At 35.4% G+C, this 14,696-nt stretch overlaps 2 protein-coding genes across 8 annotated transcripts in view; one reads left to right on the top strand and one right to left on the bottom strand.

Moving 5' to 3' along the window:
* Window positions 1-6,536, top strand: part of LOC149084264 (complement factor B-like) — an 86,852-nt gene extending 80,316 nt beyond the window's left edge. For all 3 annotated transcript variants that reach the window (XM_089234628.1, XM_089234627.1, XM_089234629.1), the window contains 3 exons: window positions 691-861; window positions 3,564-3,803; window positions 6,245-6,536. In XM_089234628.1, coding sequence (XP_089090754.1) covers window positions 691-861; window positions 3,564-3,803; window positions 6,245-6,459 — 626 coding nt within the window. In that variant the 3' untranslated portion in view covers window positions 6,460-6,536. The remainder of the gene's footprint in view (window positions 1-690; window positions 862-3,563; window positions 3,804-6,244) is intronic.
* LOC149084265 (DNA repair protein SWI5 homolog) overlaps window positions 6,469-14,696 on the bottom strand; it is a 34,305-nt gene continuing 26,077 nt past the window's right edge. For all 5 annotated transcript variants that reach the window (XM_089234634.1, XM_089234632.1, XM_089234635.1 and 2 more), the window contains 2 exons: window positions 13,027-13,121; window positions 6,469-7,153 (listed from right to left, as the gene is read on the bottom strand). In XM_089234634.1, the coding sequence (XP_089090760.1) occupies window positions 7,089-7,153; window positions 13,027-13,121 (160 nt within the window). In that variant the 3' untranslated portion in view covers window positions 6,469-7,088. The remainder of the gene's footprint in view (window positions 7,154-13,026; window positions 13,122-14,696) is intronic.

Raw genomic sequence — 14,696 nt, forward strand, 5'->3', positions numbered from 1 at the left:
GGGTGTGTACGTCCTTCAAGTTCAAGTGAGGTACAATAAGGTTAGTGGAGAAATTTGGGGTAAGTGTAAGGTCGTAGTGGAGGGGCGGTCCCCTCCTGAAACATTAGAAAATTGTTGATTTTTATGGAATAACATGGTTAAGTTATTGTTCTATCACTCCGTCACCCCTCCTCTAAACATCCATACCATCCCCTCCGAAAGAAACTTCTGGCTATGGTCCTGGGTAAGCGAAACCCAATATGGTTTGTAAAATTCAGTTAGCTTCTGAGAATACCGTAAACAGATCCCAAACAAGCATAAATACTTTTTACTCTCAAACATAGGTACTTTTAATACATCAACCAATCAAATATTTCACCACTTTTAATTACGTGGAACCCCAGAAAACCTCTCCTGAAATCCTGGGGTTCTACTGAATACTGATTAGAACCCTATCTTCTATGGAACTCTTGTATTATGTGGGTTTCCTAACTTACACCTAGTTATATCTATTTTTACCCAGATAATTCCAGAAACTATTTGCATCTGATATTAAATTATTTGTCCACGATACAGCCCCCCCCCCCCCCAATAGTGATATCTTTGAGAACCCTGGGGTTTCACGAGGTCCCGGTTGTGAAACACTGTGAAAAAAAGAATGAGATTTTCGTACATTTTTCTGGGGATAATAATTAATTTCATGTCCAATAGGTGTGACTGATGTAAAGAACAACACTAACATGCAAGAGTTCGAGGTAGAAAACATTATCATCCATCCGAAATACAACGCTTCTAATGTGGACTACGATGTAGCGATACTTGTCCTTATTCGACCGATCATATACAACCCGTACATCCGCCCGGTATGTCTTCCTCCTGAAGGTAATTTTTTAATTATTGGTAAATCTATACTCGACTACTTTTAATATCCTCGCTAAACAAAGAGGGGTTTCACAGATCTGTTATCGACAAGATGGTATTTTTCTTTTCTCTTCTGACTCTTGGATGCGTTTGGAGAATAAAATGAGAGTTAATTTCTTTATTCACAATATATTTTTTGTAAATTTTTCAAGCTTTTAAGCGGTTTTATAAATCACACTGGTCCACATTATAACTGGTACAGTGGAAAGCCCACATATTTTTACAATAAGACTACTTTTTGCCCGATTTTGTACAGGTGATAGAGATTCCCCTTCCCAACTCAGAGAATAATTTTTTTACAAAAAAAGTCGAGAAAAGGAAATATTCTATCCTTATCTATACTATCCCGAAGGGACGGGAAGAAAAGTAATATTTTGTACACCATCTCTCTTCTGTTATCAAAACGTGAACAATGGTAGACCACGCCTACTGGCTGTTGATCGACAGGTTGAGAGGGGGGGGGGGGGAAAGGGAAACGCAAATCATGCTCGAAGATGAAGCCAACGGTAAAAACTATCTGGGCTAGTCATTGCCGAAATAAGATTTAAAGGAAGCTAGATATCCGATGGTTGCCGAAATACGAAGCATCAAGTTAGGCGAGATATCTCGTAATTGCCGAGCAAATGATTATACTTTGGATTCGAGACATTTTTTAGAATTTTTACAGAAATACTAAAAGGAGGTATTCTATAATTTCGGCATGTTAACATAATGCTAGAACTCACATAACTCCCTAGTTAAGTTTTCTTTGGGTTTCGTAAACGTGGTTTAAAACTTTGCTAATTAATAAAATAAATTTTTATCTAATTTTTTGTTAATCCCTGTAAAGCCCTTGTGATTGAATTTTCACTGGGAAGAGTAAATGCATTATTTTACGTGCTTAAAATCACTGAATAATTCTGGTATTTTTTTAATTCAAAAATATTTCTAAAATCCAAATTGTTCACTAATTATATATATATATATATATACAGGGTGATTCAGAAAAGATGGGAAAACTTTGAGGTGATAGTAAACACAAAAAATATATATATTTTTTTGGGTGTACTACCTTTTTCCCCATCTTTCTGAATCACCCTGTACATAATTGATTTTCTGGCTGTGTTCTCTCTATACACATCTACAATTTCAGATCGATCGTCGTCAAATTCTGCATACGTACCAAACAGGACCCGACTTGAATAGGCTACTTTAAAAGTTCGCCAGAGCTGGGTAAATGCCCAAAATAGGCAGAAAACTGCCGGGCAACAATGGTTCCTGGGCTTCAACAATCACTTTCGGAATGTTTACCGTGGTTCCTAAGCAATGCGTTTCAGACGTCACACGTCTTGACAATGGTTTATCACTTCTTTTTAATGCTGCCAGTATTATATATATATATAATAGTTCATTCTCCTTTGTAAGGGTTTCTAGTTTTTTAAATCCTCGCAGTAATTGAAGAAAACCCGGGCAGCACCGGGAATTGTAGCTAGTATTTAATATAAAGGGACAATTTTTCTAAAAACCATGTTGAAATCGGGGCATGCTTTCCTCAAAAAAAATACTTGCCCATGGTTTGGGTGGAATCTCAGCTAAAGTTATGGATGTCTTCTGAATTAGCTGTAATCTATCTGACAGCATAACATAAAACAAGTTGCATGCCAATGGATCATGAAAGAAAGATACACATTTTCAGATCATCCTGAACACATGACAGGAAGTTTGAGAATGCAGGTGAAGTTGCGCATGAAAAAGGGAGATATACACAACTGACAGGCGTGCCTGAACTTAGGGGCTCCTTGAAACCTGAGGCTGAATCACCCGCCTATTTTGAGAGCACAAATGTGATTAGTTATAGTATAGTATTACCACTATATCAAATCCCTTTTACTTATCCTGCTTTTTCAACGATTAGACCTCGCATGGAGCAGCAAAACAAGTTTTTTGTTCTATGATGGAAGATGAGCCTGCTCTCCTTTCACCCAAGCCTAGAGATTTGAAAGCATTCATTCGAACCGAGCAAAACTCCGCTCTATTACCACAAGTAATTTACTATCGACTGAGTTGTGCTTTATCGTGTTTATAACACAAGTTGAAAGCAATATGACTTTTACGTATTTAGGCATCGAAAGTTTTACTCAGTGCTTTACCTCCATATGAAATTTCAACAAAAGTTGGGAAGTGGGCCCTAAATAAGTTCAGAGCCCACAGAGGAAACCACGGGAGGAAGGGGAAGCTAACACTCTTCCTGTCCGAGATGAAATGCTATATATTATTATTTTTACTTTGCATAATACGTTTTCTGTAAATGAGAGAGATTTCAGCCTGGAATCCTGGCTGTGAGATGTAGAAAGCCCTGCTGCAGCATTTGGTGGTTGTTTTGGTATTCCCATTAGAAACTTTTGAAGCAGTTGCTATGTATGTGCTGCAGGGGGAATTGTGCTGTATAGCGAGGGACAGCATTCTAGTTCTTTTGAGTAAATATGGCCAGAATAAGTTGTATTTGTATTAGAACAACTAGCTGTAAAGACATCCTCATCCCCAATCCTTCCAGATATTAAGCGTTTCGAGAATACCTATGTTTGTTACTATCAACTTGGTTGACAACCGGTTTTTAGCTGATTATAAAGACTTATTCAAGTATTAAAAAAAATCATAACATTGTTTTTTTCCTCCCCCCCAAGATCTACCTCTAGATACCAGACTATATCAACCCGGTAATAAAGCTTTTGCTGCTGGTTGGGGCTATAACAAAGTTCTAAAGGAAGGAAGTATCATACCGAAAGAAATCAAGTCCTTGAGTCATTTGAAAGAAGTCTACCTTCCCATTCAAGAACGTGAACTTTGCCTCAAGAGCTTCATATCTTTCGGTGGCAAAGCAGAAAAATTCACCCAAAATATGTTCTGTGCAGGAACTGGTGATGGTGAGACTTGACTTTTTTTTTTTTTTGGTATCAAAAATGATAAATTTTTTCTTCTAGGGGTAATCTAGGATCCAGGGGTAAAACCACTTGGCAACCCAAATTAGATTTTGAGGAATAATGAATCTGAACATGTGGAGTAAAATGGTTTTTCTCCAGAATGCTGAAACTTCTTTTTACTGCTTAAAGTCATTCTACCCAAAAAAAAAAGAATGCACAGGGATAGTACTCCTTGAACGTTACAAGATGGCACTGCTATCTCATTTTCGAAAAAATTGCTGTAAAGTGGTTTTCACCCCGGGACTCTTCATTAAAATAAGCAAACTATATACACTCATTGCCATAAAAATGCACCCAGAAGAAGTCGTCAAAATGAAACGAAATTTTACACATGTAAGTACTACGTTGATATAAGTAAGTGATTAGAAAATCCAAGAAAAAGGATCATTTATTGCAGAAAAAAGTACAGATGAACAGAAGTTTTAGTACTCTGTTGGACCCCCTCTAGCGCGAATGCACGATGCGATACCAGCGGGCATTGAGGCATACAAGTTCCGTATGATGTCCCGAGACATCTCGTTCCACAGTTGCTGTAAATGCGCCTCTAGTTCGACCAACCTCGTAGGGTGTCCAACTTGCCGTCCCAAATGATCCCAGATATGCTCGATTGGTGACAAATCTGGGGATAGAGCAGGCCAGGGAAGGATGGTAATGTGGCGGAGTCATTCTTGTGACATCGTTGCTGTGTGTGGCCTAGCATTGTCTCGTTGAAAAATGGCTCCTGGGAGCCCTGCCGTGAGTGGCAACACATGTGGCTTAAGGATGTTATGGACGTACCGCTGGGCTGTCATTGTGCCATGGATCAATATTAGGGGTGATATACTATGACACCTCATACCATGACACCAGCTGTGGGAGCAGTGTGTCGCTGTAAAGCGAAGGCAGGATTGAAGCGTTCACCACGGGGCCTCCACACACGAACACGATTGTCATCACTGCTCAAGTTGAATCTCGATTCGTCGCTGAAGACGACCTGGTTCCATTCCGCTGCAGTCCATTGGCAGCACACGTAATGGGCGCCGCGATACCAGATGTCCTTCAGCCAGGCGCCTTGCGATGGTTCGGGAAGACACAGGGGCCCGTAGTGAAGCTGCTGCCTGTGTCTGGATAGCGGCCAATGAGGCAGTTGGCTCTACGCGTGCGTTTCGGATGATGTGACGGTCTTCTCGACGACTGGTCTGTCGAGGGAGTCCTGAACCTGGTCGCCGTGTAAATGACGTCTCTTCTGTCCACTGGTCCCAACACCTCCTCACAGTAAAATCAAAACGGCCTAGTTGACGAGATACTCGCCGAGCTGACCACCCAGCTTCCATCATCCCGATGATTCTTCCCCTATTGAACTCTGACAACTGCTCATATGGTCTTCGACGGCGGCATAACGGCATGTCTACCTCAGCATTTCCTTTGCAAACGATTAAATACATTCCAGCAAGCTCTGCTTACCTGTTTTATACTCCAAGGAGAACGAAGTTCAACGCCCTCCAGTGGCATTACGCAATGCGAAATCACGCTGCATTTCTAATCATTTGCATATCTGCCCGACATGTACCTTCAGGCCAACTTTCGTTTCGATCCCACAATTATTTCTTGGTGCGCAAATTTTTATGGCAATGAGTGTATATATAAACAACATTACAAAACGAATCTAATAGGTTTTATGTTTGAATTATCAATAAAATTTTTAGATTAACTAAAGTTGAGAAAAATCACAAGTTAACCCATTTTTGACATGCTTTGTTAAAAAAATTTTTTAAATTAATTTTAATTCAAATTTTTATAAGAAATGATTATTTGTGGAAATTGAAAGGTCTAATGAGTGTCATATGGCTCATTGATGTATTTTACAAATATGATTTTTCAACAATTAAATTTGAAGAAATTTTGAAATTTTATCTTGATTTTCAATAGGATTACATTCATTTTGTCTTGACCATAAATAATTTTTAACTAGAAATTATTTTTTGAAAATATTATCATCATTGTCACATGGAACGTCAGGTTTCCCATTATCATAATTACTAATTATTTCTTTTGGAATGAAGCATGTGTTAATTAAAAAGAAAAACACTAATGTCAAATTTTCTTAAATTTCTCTATACCCCACATCTCTAGACACACACACCACTTCTAGGCTGTATGCATTCCAATGCGGTTCACTTCTTGCTGCTTCAAAAGTGCCATATGATAACAAACTGTTCAGTGCCAAAACTATATATACAGGAAACTTATAACACTGAAATTTTGACAACTGTGACAATGATGAAAATCACTTATTATGGTAAAATTTAAAGCTGCTGTAAAGCTGTTGTCTCATCAAAAATTATATTGATCACTAAAATATATCTTTTTCTATTTAATCCATGAGAATCTTTGTTCAATTACAGAAAATGGTGACACGTGCGACGGTGACAGTGGAGGACCTTTGATACAATCACAGACAAACAAGTTGGGAGGTGTCTACTGGGTCCAAATCGGAATCGTGAGCTGGGGAATCAGTGAAGTTAATGGCTACAGTTGTGGACTCAAGAATGCATATGGTTATTACACGAACGTGCACAGGGTACTTCACTGGGTTCAGGATAATACAAAAATTATATAGAAAGAAAGATTTCCAATGTACAGCACATTTTATTTTCTAGTTACCTATTTGAAGTGCAAAATAAAACTTGATCCTTCTCCTTTGGCTTTATAAAAATATCACAACTGGCATGAATCTAATCAGTCATTATGTATATAATAAACTTCACTCTTTAACTGTTTATTTTCTTTCCTTCACTGATCATAGATAATAATTAGATATAAATATATCACATAATTCTTATGCATCAACATTAAAAATCACTTTTGTCTTCTCTCGCCACTCAGAAAAATATTTTGGATTTCCATTCTCAAGGAATCCTTTTCTAAATCTTATGGAGAAAAAAAAATATTGATATATTAAATTCAAGTGCACATTCAGCAGTCCTTGTTTTCTGACTTGGTCAGAAAGTTTGTCTGGATGTGACTTGTCTTACTCCATGAAATGAGTACAAGTCAGAGTATAACAGTACTTGTCTGCTGGTTTTGGGAGAAAAAAAAATTATGGGCATATATTTCATAGGGTACATAGAAACATTAAGAAAATGAGCAGCTTTACAAATTCACATATCAAAGACAAGAATCAAAATGTAAAAACAATTGTTTTGTGCAAGCGCAGACATAAGTGTTATTTATACTTTTTACAATAAATCAGTCATTGTCACAAAGGCCAAATAATTGATGAACTTCTTTTACACTTATTTCCTCCAGAACAGCTGGAAAAAAAAAAAAAACTTTCATTAAACCTATATCATTTAATTGCTCATTCAAGATTGTTTTTACAATTTTTGCCACTGCCAAGATTTGAATCCTGATCTACCTGGCCACAAGTTCAACAGGTTTATCAGATAGCACACACAAGTACTGCTTTTTTATCCCTTTCTTTAAATAATCTGATATTTTATAGAAATCAAACAAACTATGCATTTCAAAACACACACACACAAACACACACTTGCTTGAAATAAAATATATATATATTTTTTTATTATTATACACAGTCCTAATATTCCTTCATAACAAATACAGGGACTGTTTCAAAAGTAAGGGCTATTTACCTCTGAATAAAAGAAAGGCAAATTTGATTACATCACATGAATACGAGTTCAACTGACTTTTAGGATATTCAAATATGAAAGTTTTTATCATCATTAACTATTAGGACGCTGAATAATGATGCATGCAGAAATAAACACTCTAGCCAATCAAGAAGTAATAAGAATTCTTAATGCAGAAATACAATGTTCAGCAAATTAATTGTACAATATAAAGGTAAACAAAACAGTATTTTAAAGACAAAAATGTGTACTTTTTGTGAACTCGGTGGAGCATGGGCAACATTTGTATCACAAGTCAACTGCAAAACATGTTCAAACTGCAAGTTAGAAACACAACTAAACTGACAAGAAATTTCATGCCAGGGATGAGAAAAAAAAACTTATTGCAATGTATCCAAGGCCGCAACTAAGGGGGAGCAGGAGGGTCTCGTGCCCCGGGCGCTGGACCAGAGGGGGCACAAATTTGATTCTCAAAATTTACCTGTAACATTACAAGGGGGCGCCCGGGGGCACTTGCCCCGGGTGAATGAGCATCTAGTTGCGGCCCTAAATGAATCAAAAATATATGGAAAACATTATGACCAGTGTTCGCCAAAACACATCAAAATTCAATTTTACTCCTCCAAATTCTTGGGCTGAGAATATTTTAAAAAATCTCAAATTTGAAAGAGCAGAGTTACTTCTGTTTTCCATATAAAAAAAATACCCCTCTTTTCACAAAATTTACTCCTTAAAATTTTGGAGAGGAAGATGCCACAGTGGTGGTCAGATGAAGATATTTTTCTGTGGTTCGCAACTTTTAGACGCGAATGTGAGCCGATCTCCTCGTCAAAAAGTCTCACTACAGAGAGAAACAGGTCTACAAACGGTACAAACATTCAATTATTACACTTCACTAACTTCACTTCTGAAATATAGCTGGCAGCACTGAATCAGACAAATCATTAGATGCACACTCAGACTGTTAGGTACACACACTTACACTAGGTAGTAAATTGCTCATGGTGATAAACCTGAGATGTTCTTGGTTTGAAAGAAAAAATACCATAATTTAATATAAAAAATAATGCCTGCCAAACCTGCAGGTGAAAACTAATTTTGGCAAGCCTTTCTTTTACATGTTAACTGGTGGGGATTTTGCCTCAATAGCCCTTATATTTGCCCCACCAGTGAAGATAAAAAATGACCACTGGTGGGACAAAGCCCTTTTCTTGTTTGCCTGAAGCAGCTTCAACTTCAAATTCTACCAATATGAAGGGAGTCAAAGAAAAAATTTACAAAAATATTTCGCCATTTGAAAGGCCCATTTTTTATGACTTCCAAGAAGGAAAAGGAAAGTAGGAACTGAAAAGATAAGTTTTCCAGAGACTGATATTTAAGGAATAGGTCTTTTGCTCTCATATAAAGTCAGACAAAGAACAGATGTAGGATGGCCGAAGCGAAGGATATGACCATTGATTGATTTTTTTTTTCTTTTGATGCTCATTAAAGTGAAAATGATTTAGTTATATAACCCTGGGAGTAGAAAGGATCTAAAGTTACCAAGTTTTCATCAGATGCCAGAGTTAAAACATTCTATTTTAGAGCAATATAGATAGATAAACATCAGTGTAGTAGCACAAAACCATTCAAATTCAGACATTGGGTGGTCTTCAGATCCACAGAAAGGGGAATGAAGAAAAAAAGAAATACAGAGGGGAGAAAGAGAACCCCGTTTATACGACTTTCAAAAGACCAAATACGGCATAGTTTTTATTTAGCCACAATTCTCCCAAAATTTTTATTTAAATTTTGCATTATGCTTAAAATTTATCTGAATATGAAGAAAACAAAGCCTTTACTTCAATCTCTCTTTCTTCAGGATTCTTACAATTATTTTACAAATGACAATAAAAAGAAGAAATTAAAAACACATTTGTAAGATTTTCTGTGAACAATACTGTTTATTGATGAAAATTATTTGTTCAAAACTGGACTTTTGATCCAGTTTTATCAATTCTCCTGATGATGCCAACAATTAGTGTTGGGAAAAGTTGAGAAGTAACTCAAACAGATGACGGTCTTCGAACCCAAACAAACAATTTTCGTCAAATGATGGCCGTGAAAGCCTTAACTATTTAATACTGTTTATAAATATATTTTTTGCAACCATCTCCAAAAATCTTGGCATATTTAATTTCTTCACAAGTTTTATTCTTTCATAGATCCAGATTTTTTTGTCGAAATTTTCATTTTATGTTCAAGAGAGAAGGGGAGGAGGGCTTTTCCTTTTTTCAGAAATAAAGAACAGCTGGTGGGACAAAGCCCTTTTCTTGTTTGCCTGAAGCAGCTTCAACTTCAAATTCTACCAATATGAAGGGAGTCAAAGAAAAAATTTACAAAAATATTTCGCCGATGATTTCACGCAGCCAGTTAGCAAGCAAGACACAACCGAAGGAAATTCTACTGGAAATGAAAGAACGAACTCATATATTGTACTTGTTTCTCACCAGCAGGCCAGTTGCAAATGCTTCACGAATAACACTGGGAAACGAAGCACTAATGCAATGGAAAAACTCGGAAGGAACATGTAGTATGCAAAGAAGAAGTATGGTTTGTACATCTAGTAGTTGCCTTTGGACAAATGTAAATTATTTTGTTTATGGCTCGCCGTGAATCCTTAGTTCTCAAAAACTTATAAACAAACTATTTTAGAGGCCCCCCTTTAAAGGGGTCATCAGCTCTTGCTGAATGTTTATGTATCCATTTACAATCCTACTAATAATTATGGCTTTTCTGGCGATAATATTCATAAAAATACTCATTTCAGTGACGTCTTTTGCTACCTACAAAAAAAAAATTGGAATTCTATTGACAGAAATAAAACTTTTATCAAGTTTCAGGTTTCCAGTTGAAATTAAAAAGCTATGTAATTGATGTTGTGCATCTAATAAATTAAATATTTCAACATTAATATGTATAGGAATAAACTGTGACCAAAGCCAAATGTGTATAATGAATGAGTAAATGAGTAAAAGTCGTATAAATGAGAGTCGTAATAACGAGTGTTCCACTGTATTGGGGTTTTTATAAGTGTTTCTGTGTATACTGAACCCTACCATGTGAGTATACAATACTTAGAGAGTGATTCCATCACTATTGAATCTCAAATGTTTGTACAAATTAGAGAGGTGGGGGAAGGGGGAGGATGATATGGCATCTGTCTTTGGGGGATGTGTTGGTGACAGTATGTCTGTGATGAAGCTAGTCAATGGTCATTCTCACAAGCGGGGACATACAGTAATAACAGACCATAAAAAATACCAATCAACACCTGGGGTATCATATGTTAACGCCGCCTTAGGAGAAGCTGTGTTACATAAGATGAAATTTGAGATGATTATAACCGGGAATTTCATGTAGAAAATTTATTATTCACAAATACAGACTCGTGTAAAATGGAATATTAGTTTTTCATCTCTTGTTGAGTTCTTTTTGGACTGTTTTGTTGTTAACGTTGAAAAAGGGTAAAAATCAACACCTACATTTTAACATCGGAAAAAATGTAGAATCTTTTCTTGTTTTCATTTCCCATCCTAAAGTTTGTGTTTGCAATGTGTTTCTTGAGTGCCTGCTCAAGTAAGAACAGTGATGACAACTTAGTTATTTTCCAAACTAGATCAGGCCTTTTTCTTGGCCATTTGGATGGAAAAATACCCATCTAGTTGCTAGTTGTTTGCCCTTTTCAAAAAAATTTTCTGTGTACTAGTAGTTGATTATTAAATCACATGAAAATACAGGAATGTTCCGGGAAATACGAGGCGTATGGTCATCCAAATAATGATTAAGTTTAATTCTTGTTGTTCAGAATGAAATCAACAAAAAACCATGAAATTCATTATGTGTTTCAACACAATCTTAAGAGATTGAATAATATTCAATCTCTTATTCTTTTATGAATAAATTCAGCATACAGCATTTATTAGAATCATGAATAATGTTATTATTTGGATGTTGTTATTGCTTTCACAAAGTACAGAACGAACCAATGTCATGATGTGGAAAATTTTTTTTTACAGTTTATCGGGATTTCAGTTTTTTTTGTATTATAAATTTTTTTCACCAAAAGTTTTTCTTTTTGCATATTCTGAAGATGAAAACTCACTTTTCCTCCTGTAAGTTATCGTTATCAACCTGGAAGACTATGTAGGAGATCAGAATGTACCCTATCTAAATGTTTACAAAAATTTCCTTGCTCACGTCACAATGTCTTAATACAGTAGACTTTTGATAATGCGGCAGTGCGTTAATTCAGCCCATCTAGTAATCCTGCATTTTTAATGCAGATTTTCTTCAAGCATAGAAAAAGAAAACACGCCACAGAATGTCTGTGCACATAAATTTGTTATTTAAATGGGCTTATCAAGTAAATTTTCAATTGGCTTTTAGTAATGTGACAATTTCAATAACCCAGCACACCCTGGTCTGATATGTTCCAGATTAGCGAGAGTCTACCATTATATTAAGAAAAGTATCATAATTTGTGATACACATTATACAGTTCCATTCTAATTCCTCACAATTTCCGATTTGAAAATGGAATTTTAGTTTAACCCTCTGGCTGCTCATCCCGCGATTTCCACGGGCAACTCAAATGTAGCTAAATCTGCTCATCCCGCGATTTCCGCGGGCATGTGTTTTTCTTCCTTTATTGAGGAGCGCATCCCGTTTTTCCCCCGTTTAACCACTAAAATAAATTATATACAGTATTAGATGTTTCATTTATGTTTTGGCCAACAGATGTCGTTAGTTGTCCACTAAATTGCGGCATTTGAAGGCACGTGGTATTACTGCTCAAACTTCACTTTTTGAGTGACAAAAATTAGGCAATTTTTGAAGCAATTTCAGTCCAAAAATTGAGCAGTCAGAGGGTTAATGGAATCCCTCTTCCCCCCCTCCCCCCCCCTTATGAAAAAAAACCATGATTTAACATTTTGAAACCAGCTACATCGAAAAGAAAAGTGAAGTTGTCCCGTTTTCATATGTCCCATTTTACCAAATGGAACACATGGTCTCATCATACTTACAGCCAGAATTTTTTCGTACATAGTTATAAATTGTTTATTATCATCAGAAACCTCAAGTCCCGATGTGATCACATTAAGTGTGTGCACTGTATAACTATTATCACACTTTGACTAGGATCTCACTTGTGTTGGCTACCGAATCTTCACTTCTGGTGGCCAAATGGAAAAAATAAGTCTTTTCAAATCAAAAGCTGTGGTGAGAATGAAGACTGTATGTAAGTCTAAAGCAATTTTCTGATGCTTAATAAACAGCTTATAGATTTATATATACGGATGCACGCAAATAGATTTCTAATAGCCGTTATTCAAAATTTTTTAATTGGTTATATAAATTTAGAAATATGCTTGCATGATAATGTTATAAACTGTACAATGCTGATGGATGAGGAAAATTTTTACAAAAAACAAATGTGCATGTTTATGTTCTAAAAGGCAAAAGTAAATGATAAAATGAAAAATACTTGCCTAATCTGCCCATGACTGTCTGAGCAACATCTTTGATATCATTGTATTCATGTAATTTATTAATGTACCATTTCAGCTGATCCACATCACAGCCCCTATAAAAATAGTAAAAATATTATATTTTATTCATTCAATGTGTATTTAAAACAATCACAAAACCCAATTACAAAAATACAAAAAATATATAAAATTCAAAGCTAAAAGATATATTAATACTACACACATACAAATTACAAGGTTATAAAACATATAAAAGGGAATAAAATAATTTTAGCAAAGAAACAAAAAAAATACATTTAAATAAGCTTTAAACAATGAATATTAATCAAATTAATCAAGGAAGGCTACATTGAATATTAGAACCTCAATTTTATGCAGCATTATTCCCATTATCATACTTCAAACTCATCTATAAGGATTGGAAGAATCAATATGAATAGATCATCTATCAGTAGAACTTGAACATATAAAATGAGTTACTTTGTTACATTTTGACAATATTATAGGCATAGGCTTAAACAAGAGAATGTGGGTGCAAGTAGATATTTTTCTAAGTTACAGCCAAAAACACTGACTGTACGGGATTAATGATATATATAAGGGTACACATGCCACTTACATATTTATAGGGATATATAAGCACACTTTCTATGTATTTCTACAAGGTACTTGAATCATCTAAGGTTGGGAACAACTGATATAAAAGTTCACTACATAGACTATTTTATTTAGAGATTATAGTAATTGAGAGATTGTGTCACAGTAAAAGACATGAAGTAATGACAAGGATACAGACATGAAAAAAAAAATAACACTATGGACAAAAATGAAACTATCAGTGACAGGTAAAGCCATCAAGAGAAAATAAAAATTGATATCTAATTAAACCCTTTCTCAAACAGTAAGAGATTTATTTATCTCTTCATACGTGTAAGATAAAATTAATCTTCCTATTTTTTCCAGCAGTAGTTTAGCATTAGTACTTCCTTTAGGGAAGATAGATGGAAATTGTGCAAAAAAAAAAAAAGGATTTTTGCTGTTTGCTCCTACTAACAAACCAGATTTTCTGCAAATTGGTCAATAATAAATATTAAAAATTCTAAACAAGGGTTAAAAAATACCCTACATCATTTTAAGAACCTGAGAGCATCCATAGTTAATCAAATTGTTAATAAATGATAGCAGCAGTTCCACAAGTAACTGTAGGTTAACTGTTAAGTACTGTAATTTACCTTCAAGGGGTCAGAAGCAAAGGGATACAAGTGATCAAAATCTAGTTTCAAGAAAATCAACTTCAAACTAGTGGAAATTAAAAAGCAGCCTTAGTATATAAAATGCGTCTGTCCGTAGTCAGATGGTGGGTAAAGGAACCTCTTTAAGGACTTAATTTGATTTTTTAAATTTTGGCACTTGCATCCCTCTGCTTCTCACCCCTCACATAATCCAGACACATTATTATGAATTTCACTAATTTGAAGAAAAATAATTTTGTAACGCAAATCCACGAATCTGCATATATGCATATTTTTTCATCAATAATTAAGTTTTAAGGAATCAAAGGAGTTTTTACATGTTTCAACTTCGCAGGAAAATATGAAAATGTTGATTGTAAGATAAGAACAATCACAAGGTCTGGGCTAACTGGATTTGTTTCAATAAAAAAACCAAAA

Source organism: Pholcus phalangioides, unplaced genomic scaffold, assembly GCF_987345545.1.
Source record: "Pholcus phalangioides strain wild (caught in Gottingen) unplaced genomic scaffold, Ppha-v1.0 ptg000008l_1, whole genome shotgun sequence".
NCBI lineage: Eukaryota > Metazoa > Arthropoda > Arachnida > Araneae > Pholcidae > Pholcus > Pholcus phalangioides.